The sequence below is a fragment of the Cucurbita pepo genome, chromosome LG14 (genome assembly GCF_002806865.2).
Source record: "Cucurbita pepo subsp. pepo cultivar mu-cu-16 chromosome LG14, ASM280686v2, whole genome shotgun sequence".
Classification (NCBI taxonomy): Eukaryota; Viridiplantae; Streptophyta; class Magnoliopsida; order Cucurbitales; family Cucurbitaceae; genus Cucurbita; species Cucurbita pepo.
The window spans coordinates 2,642,259-2,656,478 of NC_036651.1; the positions used below are offsets into that span (position 1 = coordinate 2,642,259).

At 36.3% G+C, this 14,220-nt stretch overlaps 3 protein-coding genes across 3 annotated transcripts in view; 1 reads left to right on the top strand and 2 right to left on the bottom strand.

The window, feature by feature from the left end:
- The first annotated feature begins 3,607 nt into the window (after nucleotides 1–3,607).
- Nucleotides 3,608–5,765, top strand: LOC111810736 (probable carotenoid cleavage dioxygenase 4, chloroplastic). Its single transcript, XM_023697504.1, is given in 4 exon segments — nucleotides 3,608–4,332; nucleotides 4,364–4,457; nucleotides 4,460–4,737; nucleotides 4,798–5,765. Coding segments are annotated over 4 exon segments (1,785 nt in total). The 5' UTR covers nucleotides 3,608–3,741; the 3' UTR covers nucleotides 5,620–5,765.
- An 879-nt stretch (nucleotides 5,766–6,644) lies between these two features.
- On the bottom strand, nucleotides 6,645–10,665 carry LOC111810198 (probable apyrase 7). Its single transcript, XM_023696810.1, has 2 exons — nucleotides 8,156–10,665; nucleotides 6,645–7,310 (listed from the first exon to the last, which is right to left on the bottom strand). Exons 1-2 carry the CDS (start codon nucleotides 10,128–10,130, stop codon nucleotides 7,000–7,002), a joined length of 2,286 nt encoding a protein of 761 aa, XP_023552578.1. The 5' UTR covers nucleotides 10,131–10,665; the 3' UTR covers nucleotides 6,645–6,999.
- A 1,483-nt stretch (nucleotides 10,666–12,148) lies between these two features.
- LOC111809645 (ABC transporter G family member 14-like) overlaps nucleotides 12,149–14,220 on the bottom strand; it is a 3,445-nt gene continuing 1,373 nt past the window's right edge. The window contains exons 3-6 of the mRNA XM_023696020.1: nucleotides 13,761–13,937; nucleotides 13,125–13,315; nucleotides 12,321–13,013; nucleotides 12,149–12,257 (exon numbers count right to left, since the gene is read on the bottom strand). Of these exons, the coding sequence (XP_023551788.1) occupies nucleotides 12,363–13,013; nucleotides 13,125–13,315; nucleotides 13,761–13,937 (1,019 nt within the window). The 3' untranslated portion in view covers nucleotides 12,149–12,257; nucleotides 12,321–12,362. The remainder of the gene's footprint in view (nucleotides 12,258–12,320; nucleotides 13,014–13,124; nucleotides 13,316–13,760; nucleotides 13,938–14,220) is intronic.

Below are 14,220 nucleotides of genomic sequence, written 5' to 3' on the forward strand. Positions count from 1 at the left end.
TGTCCTTATTTATTTAATTTTAGGAGCATAATATTATCCCCTTGCCCATGATGTGACTGTTTGAATCTAATCTTTATCTCTTATCTGCCACCAATTTAATTGACAACAACTACTTAATATCTTTTCTAAAAAAAAAAATAATAATAAATAAATAAATAATATCCTCTCATCTTCTATTCCATTATTAAAATAAAAAAAAATAAAAAAAATTGTCAATATTAATATAATTAATTTAAATTTATAGACACTCCATAAATATTTTACAAATTTATTTTATTGTGATAAATTATATATCACACGTTGCCACCACTAATGTTTGAGCTATTGATTTCACTCTATCACCAATGTTAATGGTAAATCATATTGTTTTAAATTATAAAAAAAAAAAAAAAATTGAAACAAAATGCATTTTTGAAAAATGTTCTTTATCCACATAAACCTTGAGTCGTTTGAATTTCACAAATATGATTATGTGTGTTGCACGTTCATCAATCTATCAATTATTGATATTGTGGTTTCAAAACTAGTGGAACATTCTCTTACGTAATATCAACTTAAGGCAAACCTCCTTCAATTTGGCCGAACAAATATCAAACATGCTATCGTTATCAAAAGATGCTTCTTTCTCAATCCCAATTCAATTCAAATAGCCAAGGGTTCATATCTAGATTTGGAATTTAGATTCGTCATTCGATGACTCTGATATTTCTCTGCATCTCCTACAAATCCTTATTGAATTATGAGTACGAGTCATTACATTATACAAATAGTTAGTTGAATATTATTGCTTATAAGAGTGTGAATCAAATTTCTAACGTTTAGTTGAGTTATACTCACTATTCAGATGACGTTTAAAATTATATAAAAAATTATGTCGAACTAATATTTTATTTTATTTTATATGGTCCATAAAAATAAAAGGTGAATTAATAATATCGATATTAATATATTATATTTTATGTGGCTTTTAATTTTTTTGTTTTTTAAGGTGAGATATTATTGTTTTCGGTCAATTTCATCGTGCAATAAATGAAAAAATGTCGGTAGCCAAAGGCCAACAAACAGTGGGCCCATGGGCCCATAGGCCCATTAAGGGTTTTTGTGGATCGCCATTTCACACCCGGCCCTTCTCAAAATGTTCGTATTTTATTTTATTTATTTATTTATTTGGGAAAAGGAATTTTCAAAATATCCTATAATTTTTTTTTTTGTTCATTTTGGAGAAAATAATATCTTATACTATTTGTCTCCTGCCGAATTTGAACCGTTGATCTTTAGAAACTGATACATTGACGGCTCGGATTACATAATTTATTAATTAAAAAAATTAATTTTTTTTGCGTCAAAATCAAATTTATTTTTTCTAATTTAATAAAATACTCATAAATTTTGTATTTTATTTAAAAAAAATATCCATAAACGGTCAAAAGTTTGAATAATACTCTTGACTTTCAAATAAAAATCTAAAAAATATGGTTAGTTTTGGATGAAAATAATTAGCACATAATTTCACCAAATAAATGAATAACAAAGAAAATGAAAAATAAAAAATAAAAAATTGTGAGTAATAATGTTTTTATTTACTAATAAAAACAGTTGCAGTTGTCCCCATAATTTCCCATATATATTCACAATCATATATTTATAGCACTCTCCATTTTTTTTTATTACCGTGAATTTGGATATTAAAATTACTTAAAATAGGAATTATTGTTTTCTTTTCTTCATCAAATTTTAAATAATAAATTTATTTTTATTACTTAAAGTAATAATAATAATAAAACTTGAATAATTTATTAAGAAGAATAAGGTTAAGAGTTTTACTTATATTGTATATTATTTTTTTATTATTATAATATTAATAATTAACCATTAGATGTATTAAATATATATTAAAGATAGTCTTTAATTTTAATTAATTGAGAATGCGTGCATCTCTCAACCCATTCATTGATTTTTTTTTGGATATTTCTTTACACGTGTGAACCATTTATAAATTTTATGTATTTTATTAATGAATGTGTTTAGGGTTTAAATTCGATAAATATAAACCTCTAATTTTATAATTTTATATTTAATAGGTGATTGAATACAAAAAAAAATATGTAATATTTAATAAATTTTTGTTAAAAATTGTTTAAAAGTATTTAATTTAATATATAAAATTAAAATTTATGCATAACAAAATTCTAAACTTTTAATCATATTTTTTTAATTTAAAGACTAAACATTAAAATTGAAAATTTNTGACTTTCAAATAAAAATTCCAAAATAATTAGCACATAATTTCACTAAATAAATGAATAACAAAGAAAATGAAAAAAATAATAATAATTTGTGAGTAATAATGTTTTTATTTACTAATAAAAACGGTTGCATTTGTCCCCATAATTTTCCATATATATTCACAATCATATATTTATAGCACTCTCCATTTTTTTTTATTGCCGTGAATTTGGATATTAAAATTACTTGAAATAGGAATTATTGTTTTCTTTTCTTCATCAAATTTAAATAATAAATTTATTTTTATTACTTATAATAATAATAATAATAAAACTTGAATAATTTATTAAGAAGAATAAGGTTAAGAGTTTTACTTATATTGTATATTATTTTTTTATTATTATAATATTAATAATTAACCATTAGATGTATTAAATATATATTAAAGATAGTCTTTAATTTTAATTAATTGAGAATGCGTGCATCTCTCAACCCATTCATTGATTTTTTTTTTGATATTTCTTTACACGTGTGAACCATTTATAAATTTTATGTATTTTATTAATGAATGTGTTTAGGGTTTAAATTCGATAAATATAAACCTCTAATTTTATAATTTTATATTTAATAGGTGATTGAATACAAAAAAAAATATGTAATATTTAATAAATTTTTGTTAAAAATTGTTTAAAAGTATTTAATTTAATATATAAAATTAAAATTTATGCATAACAAAATTCTAAACTTTTAATCATATTTTTTTAATTTAAAGACTAAACATTAAAATTGAAAATTTTAAACTACATTTTTTTTAAAATGTGAGCATCTAATATTTTTAATCTCAAATTTTATTCGATTTGATGAGAGTAGATATTAAATATTTAAGAGCTCAAATGTCTAAAATACTATATATATATATATCTGCATTATAATTAATATTTAAAAATGAAGCATTAAATTTATTATAAACTTTCATGAATTTTTTTTTAAGTACTTAAATTAAATATAAACGATTAAAATAATAATTTAATTTTTTTTATATAAAGTATTTAAGATAATATAAAATATTAATATAAATGTATTGGTTAAAATTTATGAAATCTAAATAATTTATTGACATAAGTAATCATTTAGAATTAATTTCATCACTGTTCATATTTCACGTGCAAAAAATGCACCTACAGGATCGTATTTAAAAATCCATGTTGAATTTAGCTTTTAATTTTGTGCACGAATTAAAAAAGTTTTAGAAACAAATTTAAAAAAGTTGAAAAAAATAGTGAAATTAAATTTATAATTTAAGAATTAAAAAAAAAAAAAAACATTAAAAAGTTCAAACCGTTTTATAATTTTAAAGAAAAAAGAAAAAAACCAAAAAGAAAATTTAGTTCCTATTTTACCCTCCGGTCACCTTTCAATCATCTTCTGGGACCATCCTTTATTAAGGCGTCTGACAAAGTAGCATCTTCTTCAGGTACACCATCTTCACTCCTTTCCGAATCATTGTTCCCAACAATGGACGCCATTTCTTCCCCTTTCCTCTCCGGCGGAAACCTCCTCCTCTCTACGCCGATCTCCAAGTCCAGGACCGCCGTTTCGACCGCGATATGCTCTGTACTCGCCGAAGAAACCCCAAGAACCGTTAAAAAACCCGCCTCCCGACCAGATGCTGATTTTCCATCGCCGTCTTTGTCCCAGCGAGCTACTCCCCCTCCGGCGGTGGCGAAGGGCTCTTCCGCCAGACGTGTCGAGCCATCTGTACCGGCGAGCATCTTCAATGCCTTTGATGACTTGATCAACAACTTCATAAACCCGCCGGCGAATCCGTCGACGGATCCACGATACGTCCTTGCTGACAACTTTGCTCCCGTCGACGAGCTTCCACCGACGGAGTGTGATGTCATTCAAGGTTCGTTGCCTTCATCTCTCAATGGTGCGTATATTCGTAACGGCCCGAACCCTCAATACCTTCCCCGTGGGCCCTACCACTTGTTCGACGGCGATGGTATGCTTCACTCTCTTCGAATCTCCAACGGCCGTGCCGTTCTGTGCAGCCGTTATGTGAAAACGTACAAGTACACTTTGGAGCGTGACGCTGGACATCCTGTTATTGTTGGAAAGAGGGATAGTGAAAGAGNTCCCCAACGTATTCTCCGGCTTCAATGGCCTCATCGCCTCCGCCGCACGCGGCGCCGTTACCGCCGGTCGGATGTTTACCGGCCAATTTAATCCGGCAATGGGATTGGTCTTGCAAACACTAGTTTGGCCTTCTTCGGTGATCGTCTTTACGCCCTAGGTGAGTCCGATTTACCGTATCCAATTCGATTGACTCCAAACGGCGACATTGAAACTCTCGGCCGCCATGATTTTGACGGAAAGCTTTCCATGAGTATGACTGCTCATCCAAAAATCGATTACGATACGGGTGAGGCATTTGCGTTTCGGTATGGTCCTCTGCCTCCGTTCTTAACCTTCTTTCGATTCGACAAGAACGGAGCCAAACAGCCGGATGTGCCGATATTTTCGATGAATCGACCTTCGTTCCTGCACNATAAGAACGGAGCCAAACAGCCCGATGTGCCGATATTTTCGATGAATCGACCTTCGTTCCTGCACGATTTTGCAATTACTAAAAAGTACGCTGTATTTACAGAGATTCAGATCGGATTTAACCCTATGCAAATGATAGTAGAAGGACGCTCTCCAGTTGGAGCAGATCCTTCAAAAATTTCAAGAATAGGACTAATTCCACGATACGCTAACGACGAATCGAAGATGAAGTGGTTTGATGTACCTGGAGTTAACCTGGTTCACGCCATTAACGCTTGGGATGAAGATGACGCTGTGATTCTGGTGGCGCCGAACATTCTTTCCGTCGAACACACGATGGAGAGGATGGATCTGGTTCACGCCTTGGTGGAGAAAATCAGAATCGACCTAAAAACAGGGATAATAACGCGGCGGCCATTGTCGACCAGAAACCTAGACTTCGGAGTGATAAATCCGCTATACGTCGGGAAGAAGAATAGGTTCGTTTACGCCGGCGTTGGAGATCCGATGCCGAAGATTTCGGGAGTTGTGAAGCTCGACGTGTCTCAGGAAGAACGCCGAGACTGTATCGTCGCGACTAGGCTTTTCGGACCTAATTGCTACGGCGGAGAGCCGTTTTTCGTGCCGAGGGAAAGGGAAAATTCCGACGAAACGGCGGCGGAGGAGGACGACGGATATGTCGTCTCGTACGTCCACGATGAAAACTCGGGCGACTCAAGGTTCGTAGTCATGGACGCAAAGTCCCCGGAACTCGAGATTATCGCCACCGTGAAGCTGCCGCGGCGTGTCCCTTACGGCTTTCACGGCTTGTTTGTGAAAGAAAGTGACCTCTCTAAGCTATAAAACGGAAGGTATCTAATTAGATAAACACACGAAATTTTAGGCCGAACCGGACTTTCGAACCAGACCGCTCGAGCCGGTTCTCCCTTGTTTTATACATATAAAAAAATAGAAAAAAAAGGGTATTAATAAATCATATGCTCGACCCATGTAGATTTTATGTATATATATTTTTAGACTAAGTTCCAAGAAAAATAATATATATGTATACACACATTATAATATAACATAGTTATATTTAAATATTTTACTAAAATCATAAAATCATTAATGATATGTTGGTGACATAATTAAGGAGGGAGGGAGGGAGAGACGTGACCAATCCTTGCCCCACCTCAACTTTTATATATATATATATATATATATAAATATATAAATATATCCCGAGGAAAAATGTCCACCCATAACCCAACAGATGAAATACATTACATAGTCCATTTTAGGGATTCACGACATAACCCTTCAGTGATTTTGGCACTAAACGTTCTAAAAAGGGTATTACAAAATCACTAAACGTTCTAAAAAGGGTATTATCAAGTCAGGTAAATTCAATAATAGAAGTCTGTTGACATTCGAGCCTTCCTTCTCCTTTAATGGCCCACCCGAAAGAGAATTTAATATTTTTTGGCCGTGAATATCTTAATAGCACTCACAAATAAGGAACCATTCAAGAATCCTTTCCANTCATTAATGATATGTTGGTGACATAATTAAGGAGGGAGGGAGGGAGAGACGTGACCAATCCTTGCCCCACCTCAACTTTTATATATATATATAAATATATCCCGAGGAAAAATGTCCACCCATAACCCAACAGATGAAATACATTACATATTTGGCACTAGACATTCTAAAAAGGGTATTATCAGGTCGGGTAAATTCAATAATAGAAGTCTGTTGACATTCGAGCCTTCCTTCTCCTTTCATAGTCCACCCGAAAGAGAATTTAGTATTTTTTGGCGGTGAATATCTGAATAGCACTCACAAATAAGGAACCATTCAAGAATCCTTTCCAATGTGCAGGGATAAAAAAGAGAGGGCCAATATATGCATATATCTACTTCTCGTGTAAAATTGAACCCTTCAGATACACAAAGAATACCTAAATTGAATTCATGAACGAACTCTACGCAACCTTCCATATATTTTCTATTCAAGAGTCAGAAACTAATTGGGGGAGGGGGCAAATTAGTCAACCTACCAAAATTTCTGAAGTCTGCTAGATCTTCTAAACCTTCACCATGTGTGTGTTTCATCAGCCAACGAGGAAGAAAGGTCCTCTTGAGATTGCCATTTGCTTGATCTTCTAAACCTTCAACATGCTGTGTGTTTCATCAAGTCTTCTTGATGCTGCCATCTTCTACAGTTTGAGGTCTGCTTCTTCTAAACCTTCCCTGTGTGTGTTTCAGCCAACGTCGAAGAGAGATCCTCTCGAGATTGCGATCGTCTACTTTGAAGGCGCATTTGACTCCGGTGTGGGGTCCAGAAGGAACCGACGCTGTTGTTGTCAAACTGCATTTGGCCAAGGCTATTTGAAGAGTAACTATGCGAAACCCCACTACTTGTTGATCGGTGCAACGACGACTCCATAAGTTGAATGCCACTGCTGCTGCCAAAGCCATGTCCTAAGCCAAAGGGTCTTTCTTCAGAACCTTTAGCTGTTGGGCTTAGTGGCATCTTGACTCTGCCATCACCTGTTGCACCATGGTTCACATTGCATTCATAGTTCATACCAGAAAAAAGGCTATAAAGAAGCCATCTAACAGAAAAGGCAACCATGATAACAAGACTAAAAGTGACATGGTATCATTAAAGAGGGCCAGCAAATGTGCATCTTCTACTTTTTGACCAAAAGTCACATTTCAAAATGAAGCAGACAGTGCATTCAAAAGGGCAAAGCCCCATAAAAATGTAGATAATGAAACGGCCCAAGTCCACTGCTAGCAAATATTGTCCTCTTTGGACTTTCCCTTTCGGGCTTCCCCTCAAAGTTTTTAAAATATGTCTGCTAGGAAGAGGTTTCCACACCCTTATAAAGGGTGTTTCGTTCTTCTCTCCAACCAATGTGGGATCTCACAATCCACCCCCTTGGGGCCCAGCGTCCTCTCTGGGTGAGATCCCACATCAGATGGGAAGGAAAACGAAACGCCCTTTATAAAGGTGTGGAAACCTCTTCCTAGCAAACGCATTTTAAAAACCTCTTGGGGGGAAGCCTGAAAGGGAAAACCTAAAGATAATATCTACTAGCGGTGGGCTTAGGCCGTTACAAATAATATATGTTAATCCAAAGAAAACTTTACCATTTAGGAACGCAAAGTGCTAACAGAAAATCACAATCACGTTAACAAAGCATAAGTAGCCTATTGATCTCATAACATAGAACTGTCACCATATGCATTCATACCAAAAATATAGTAAACTTNCACATGCGACTAGGATATTTCATGACGGAGAAGCTCAACAAGAAGATTAATAAATGTAAATATCAGCACAGTCTGTTGCAATGAGAGAACACAAGATATTACGAGTAGAAACTTACCAGCATTCATTGGACTCCACCGCTGTAACCGAAAAGGAGAAGGAATGTTTAAAACAGACGTGGTGGAGACAGCATTATGCCTGAAAATTGGGAGGTATGGCCTGCGGAAAAATCTAGGTATTGCACTTCCTACACAGGATAATGCAAGCAGGAAAAACAATGATGTGAACACAACGACTATAAGAACTAGAGGATCTATCTTCAGTTTAAAAATTTCATAACCACGGAGCTCTAGCCTGGTTGTTGTAATTGTAAATGCCTTCCCAGCCTCCAGCAGCGAGACCCCAAGTGTCCAAGTCGTACTCCCAGAACCGATAACAATTTGTTTATCGGTAATATGCAACCCTTCTCTAAGGAGTGAGACTATGTACGGCGCTCTAAAGCAGTATTGCTCAATAAAGGGCTGTGGAGCAACACTAGCCAGAGCAACTTCCCAAGGTTTCTCACAAAATTTGTGACCCCTTTCTAATACATCATCAAGTGTAACCTCTGAAGTCAGATTGAAAAATCGAAATACCACAAAGAAACCGGAAATGGCATAAAAATTTCCATATGGGGAAGGGTAGTCATTAGTTATAGCACAAGGTTGCACATCACAATCAACTCCAGCACTTGTATTTGACCACTCGGACAAATTCACAGCAACTTTAGCAAGTGCAGAACATTCTTCCCAATTCGGTGCACCGATCAGTCTTAGAGAAATCCCAGAATTTCCTTCTCTGCCCAATAATTTTCCACACTGGTTACAGGTATACTGCTCGTTGTACCCGGAATGCAGGCAAGGGTGGTTAAGTTTAAATTTTCCATTAGACAAGTCCAGTTTCTCGCGTTCTTCGATCCTTCTTAGTAGGTGGACGACAGATTTCCCAAATGCATCATTTAAACCATAGCCAGTAAGAGAATAGGCATTAAGATGATAATCCACATTTCCAATTTTAATGTTCAAACTAGACTCGTTTTGCTCCTTGCTTTCAAAAGTAACTTGCAAAGAAGAACCACCCAAGTCGAGTGCCCCGTACGTTGGTTCCCTTGGTGTAGCCCCCAACACTTGTTTCTGATAGTTAAGGGCTATCCAGCCATAGTAAGCCTCTTCTATACCTGAAATGGTCTTAACCCACTCTCTCTGGCAAAGAAAACGCGAACTCTTTAATATAGACCAGGCATTGTCCAGAAGCCATTTCGAATCTGCCGGGGGTAGCCTTCTAACTCCAGCAGTCGCATAAAGGAAAAGAGAGGTGCTTTCATGGGCACGCTTCGGTATCTGCTTCTCAGCCCACTGAAGCAGAGGTTTAATAGCTTTCCTCAAACCTGTTACATTACGAACCAACTTATCAAGACCAGGTTCTGTTTCCATTCGATCATAAGCCCTTCCGCTCTGAGACTTCAATTTCTTCTTTTGTCCTGTATATGATCTAATGGCAATGGGAAGCGCTCCATTTTTCTTATAATTAACACTTGCTTGATATACATAAGCTCGAGTGCCAGTACTTCCAGAGTCGAGCACCACATAGTATCTAGGCGTTCCTTGAGACCAATATGAATAAATATACATAGAAACCGTATAGATTAGAACAAAAAAGAGCAATAGACACAGAAAAAGAACAATTGTCCGAACCCACTTCTTGCTCAACCACCATAAGAAGCCTCCAGGCAATGTCTTCTCTTTTGAGAAACTAGAGGCGGCATTCTCTCGTTGGAGTGATCTATAATCAGGAGCAGCATTCTCAAGTCCATGATTACCCTCTTCGAGATCAAGTCGACGGTAAGTAGAGAGATCCTGGAGCGACGATGAAAGCCTTAGATTGTTCTTAAGCGCAGGACTAGCAAATCCGGCAAGAATAGGAGAAGAAGAAGCGATCAAGGGAGGCGAAGATCCAGGCGACGAAGACGACTTATACGCATCTGCAGAAGACTGACGACCCGACAAACGAGTGGTTGCAGACGAGATGATATCCCTAAATCTCCCAAACACCATTTTTCTCTGATTCAACACAAGACTTCAAAAATTCCTCAGACGCTCACCAAAATCCATCATCATAACAACTGAATTTCGTAATTCTAGATCACAGTGATCCCCAAACTCGCGATTTCTCCCAAAACCACAGTAGAGAGAGAGAGAGAGAATGAGAGAATGAGGGATTTTCAAATTGAAGTCCGTTTGCAGATTGACAAGAGGGATGGATTAAGAAATAAATGATCGGAAAGAAGAGCAATGGACAATATCAATGGCGGCATGAGAATTCAATGGTGAAATACGATAAAATTAGGATTAAGACTGACCTGAAAGAGGCGATTAGCAATAAAATTACATAAGAAATTGAGAAATCAGAGTTTCTCCTTCCACTTCGCCGCTTTCTGGTCTCAATCGCATCAGATGATCCGATTCAGATCCAACTTCACCGACAAGCTACTCCTCTAGCAAGTCCAACCGAACCAAAGCCCTCTTTCCCTTTCTCTCTTAGAAAAATTCAATTTTTTCCTCTTAAAACTCTTTCCGTTACCAATTTTTATTCTCGATGAAACTAAAATTCAATATATATTATATACGTAATTTATATGAATTTATTATTTTAAATTAGAATTTTAAATCTCTCTAGGATTAATTATTTAAATTCCTTTGGAATAAAAAATATTCTTTTTTTTTTTTTTTTTTTTTTTTTTTTTTTTTTTTTTTTTTTNTCCCCTTTTCTCTCTTAGAAAGATTCAATTTGTTATTTTAAATTCGAATTTTAAATCTCTCTAGGATTAATTATTTAAATTCCTTTGGAATAAAAAATATTCATTTTATTTTTTATTTATTGAGTTCAAATAATATACACAAAACTAAAAAAAGAAAAACCATATATGTGAATTAATGGTAGTAATTGTAATAATTGTCATGGCATTTTAGTCTTTTCACATTAGGTTTGAGCCTGATGCAATTTGTTTTGGGTTGCCACGTTTGCTATTATTTGGGCCACTTTGCAACCTTAGTCAGTAGCCCAGATTTTTAGTTCCACATTTAATTTTGTGCTAAATTACAAGAGTGTGGGTTTTAACATGTGGGTGTGCCGAGATTGCACCCCGACATACGTGTTGGAGGTTGAATTATACACTTGTTATTTGGTACAATATCCATAAATGACACAGGCATACGAAGGTTAATGCCTCAATAGAACCCAGATGAATAAATGTTTAAGATGTCTCAACTAGATGAGCGATACGTGGGCCCATTCTTGATGGCATGACCAAGTGAGTACGATGGCCGACAACACCCCAAAACTTGGAATGACGCCAAGACATATGAACCATTTCGATTGGAAACCAAGATGACAAGATGAGATGCAACGTTGCATTAAGAGACCTTAGCTCTGAGTAGAGGCAAGATCGAGCTGGATGACTTAGCCTAGTGTAGNGCTATTATTTGGGCCACTTTGCAACCTTAGTCAGTAGCCCATATTTTTAGTTCCACATTTCATTTTAGGCTAAATTACAAGAGTGTCTATAGCAACTTACTTTAAAATGGGTTTTTAAGGATAGTAACGACTGATGTGGGTATGTCAATATTGTGCCCCGACCTACGTGTTGGAGGTTGAATTATACCATTGCTATATGGTACGGTATCCATAAATGACATTGGCACATAAAGATCAATGCCTCAATAGAACCCAGATGGATGGATGTTCAAGATGTCTCAACCAGATGAGCGACACGTGGACCCATTCTCGATGGTATGACTAAGTGAGTTAGGCCAATGACACCCCAAGGCTTGGAATGGCGTCAAGACATATGGGTCATTTTGATTGGAAACCAAGATGACAAGATGAGATGCAACGTTGTATTAAGAGATCTTAGCTCCGAGTAGAGGCAAGATCGAGCTGGATGACTTAGCCTAGTGTAGAGGCAAGTCTGTTGTGTTGCAAACAATTAAACATGCACGTGCAGGCGGCTTGTGTGGTCGAACATATATATAGTTTTGATCAAATTAGCTATACTCGAGTTGATAGTCTTGGGTGGATCGAAGAAGATGAAAACTCTTCCAACTTTGCCCTTATTGGCTACCAATGATGATACAAGAGAGTCATAGAGAGAGAAAGAGAAACCAAGAACAAATTACAAAACATACAAAGCCATACCCCAAAAAACAAAAACTCTCTTTAATTCTTCATCTCAATCTCACCCTATNTACAAAGCCATACCCCAAAGAACAAAAACTCTCTTTAATTCTTCATCTCAATCTCACCCTATGAAGAGCCAAGAAAGCAACCAGCCGATACCCAACCAGCATGAGCGCCATAATACAAACATCAACCCAAAGCCGGTCCAACCCGACCGACTTAACCGCCGGAAAATCCGCCACCCGACAAAACTCCCCTTTCCCACACTCATAAACGTCGTCGTTTTTGTACTGCACACCCAACAGAAGCTTGTAGCAATAGAAGCTATAGCTGAGATACTTAAGCCACACAATGAACGGAGGAATTTGTTGAATGTAGTAGCCACCAGCGATGAGGAAGACGAGCGTCGTGACGGAGGCGAGCGTCGTGGCTTGCTTGACATCCATGAGAATGGCACCGAATGCCAAGCCGAGGCTCTGCGAGACGAGGACGCTATAGAGGACGATGAGGAGGGAGAGGAGGAAGGTGGGAGGGTGAGGGTTGAGGCCACCCATGAAGTAGATTATGAAAACGAAGGCGGTTGGGAGAGCGAGTTCTAAAGGAAGGTCACCGATGGTTCGTGCGAGGAAGTAGGAGGAGAGACGGTACATGCCAGAGGATCGCTCTTTGATTAGCATGGTGCGTTCTTGTGGGAAGGTGAATACGGCGTTGTAGAGCGGGTAGAAGCCCCAAAAGACGGAGAAGAAGAACAACAACGCTATCTGAAACATCAAACATAGAACATCAGACATTCTTGTCTTGTCTTGTGGACATNTATCTTGTCTCGTGGACATCTCTAGGAAGAAAATAAGGAAAAAGAAACAGATTCTTACACGATCTTCGATGTGGGATGTCGGAGTGTGCCACCAAAGGAGTCCACCAAGAATGGCTACACTTATGACTTGAAAGATCCTTAGCTTGTTGAAGGCGTCATACCTTCTCTCCTTTAGCCCTCTTTGCAATAGCACTCTGAATTGATACCACCAGCTCGTGCACCACTCTTCTCTTGATCTCCTCTCTCTCTCTACACCCACATTATGATCATCATCATCATTGGAATCTTATTCCCTCAAATCATTTTCCTTTAAAAAAAAAAAAAAAAAAAAAAAACTTTTTTTCGTGGGTGTATCAAATTCATTATCCTACAATCTGTTCCGATATAAATGATGAAATCTTTTTCGTTCTATCAACTTTTTCAGAGTTGGTTTGAAATGACTTTTTCAAATTTGAGATCTTACGTCAGTTGGAGAAAGAAACAAAACATTTCTCATAAGGATGTGGAAACCTCTTCTTACTAGACACGTTTTAAAAACTTGAGAGGAAACCCATAAGAGAAAGTTCAAAGAAGACATTATCTGTTAACCGTGGGCTTGGACCGTTACACAAGTACTTAAAATACGGGTTTTGAAAACCAAGCAAGAAGCTTAAATGTTTGGTAAAAGGGTGATTGAGAAAGAGAGTGCGCTTACTTGAGGCATCTTTTGCATAGTTAGTGAAGTTATTAGCATCCAAACTACAAAGCTCATCCTTCAATGTGGAGGAAATGTTCTTATCATAAGCTGAAATTAGGGCTTCTTTCACACCCTTTTGTTCTTGTTCCATGTTCTCTCCTCCGTCGTTTGCATATTTCGAATCAGGGCCGATTCCTGTTATGAACCATTCAGTAGATAAAACATCAACTACTTTTTTAAAGATCAAAATTTGATTTCTGGGTTGAACCCGAAAAATAATAATAATAATAATAACATGGGGCCGATTTAAAAAATGAGGGGAAAAAAAGTTTAAAGCATCGAAATGTGTAGTAGTAGGCCAAGTGATTATAAATGGTCTACACATGATTCAATATTTTAAAGGGAAAAAAAAGGACAAAGAAATTCATGTTTTTTTTTTTTTTTTTTTTTTTTTTTTTTTTTTTTTTTTTTTTTTTTT

What these genes read in the sequence shown, in the direction of transcription:
- LOC111810198 (XM_023696810.1), bottom strand. Translation starts at nt 10,130, where the DNA reads ATGGTGTTTGGGAGATTTAGGGATATCATCTCGTCTGCAACCACTCGT. An exon ending in GTGGAGTCCAATGAATGCTG is followed by an intron (nt 7,311 to 8,155) that starts GTAAGTTTCTAC and finishes ATGGTGCAACAG; the next exon opens with GTGATGGCAGAGTCAAGATG.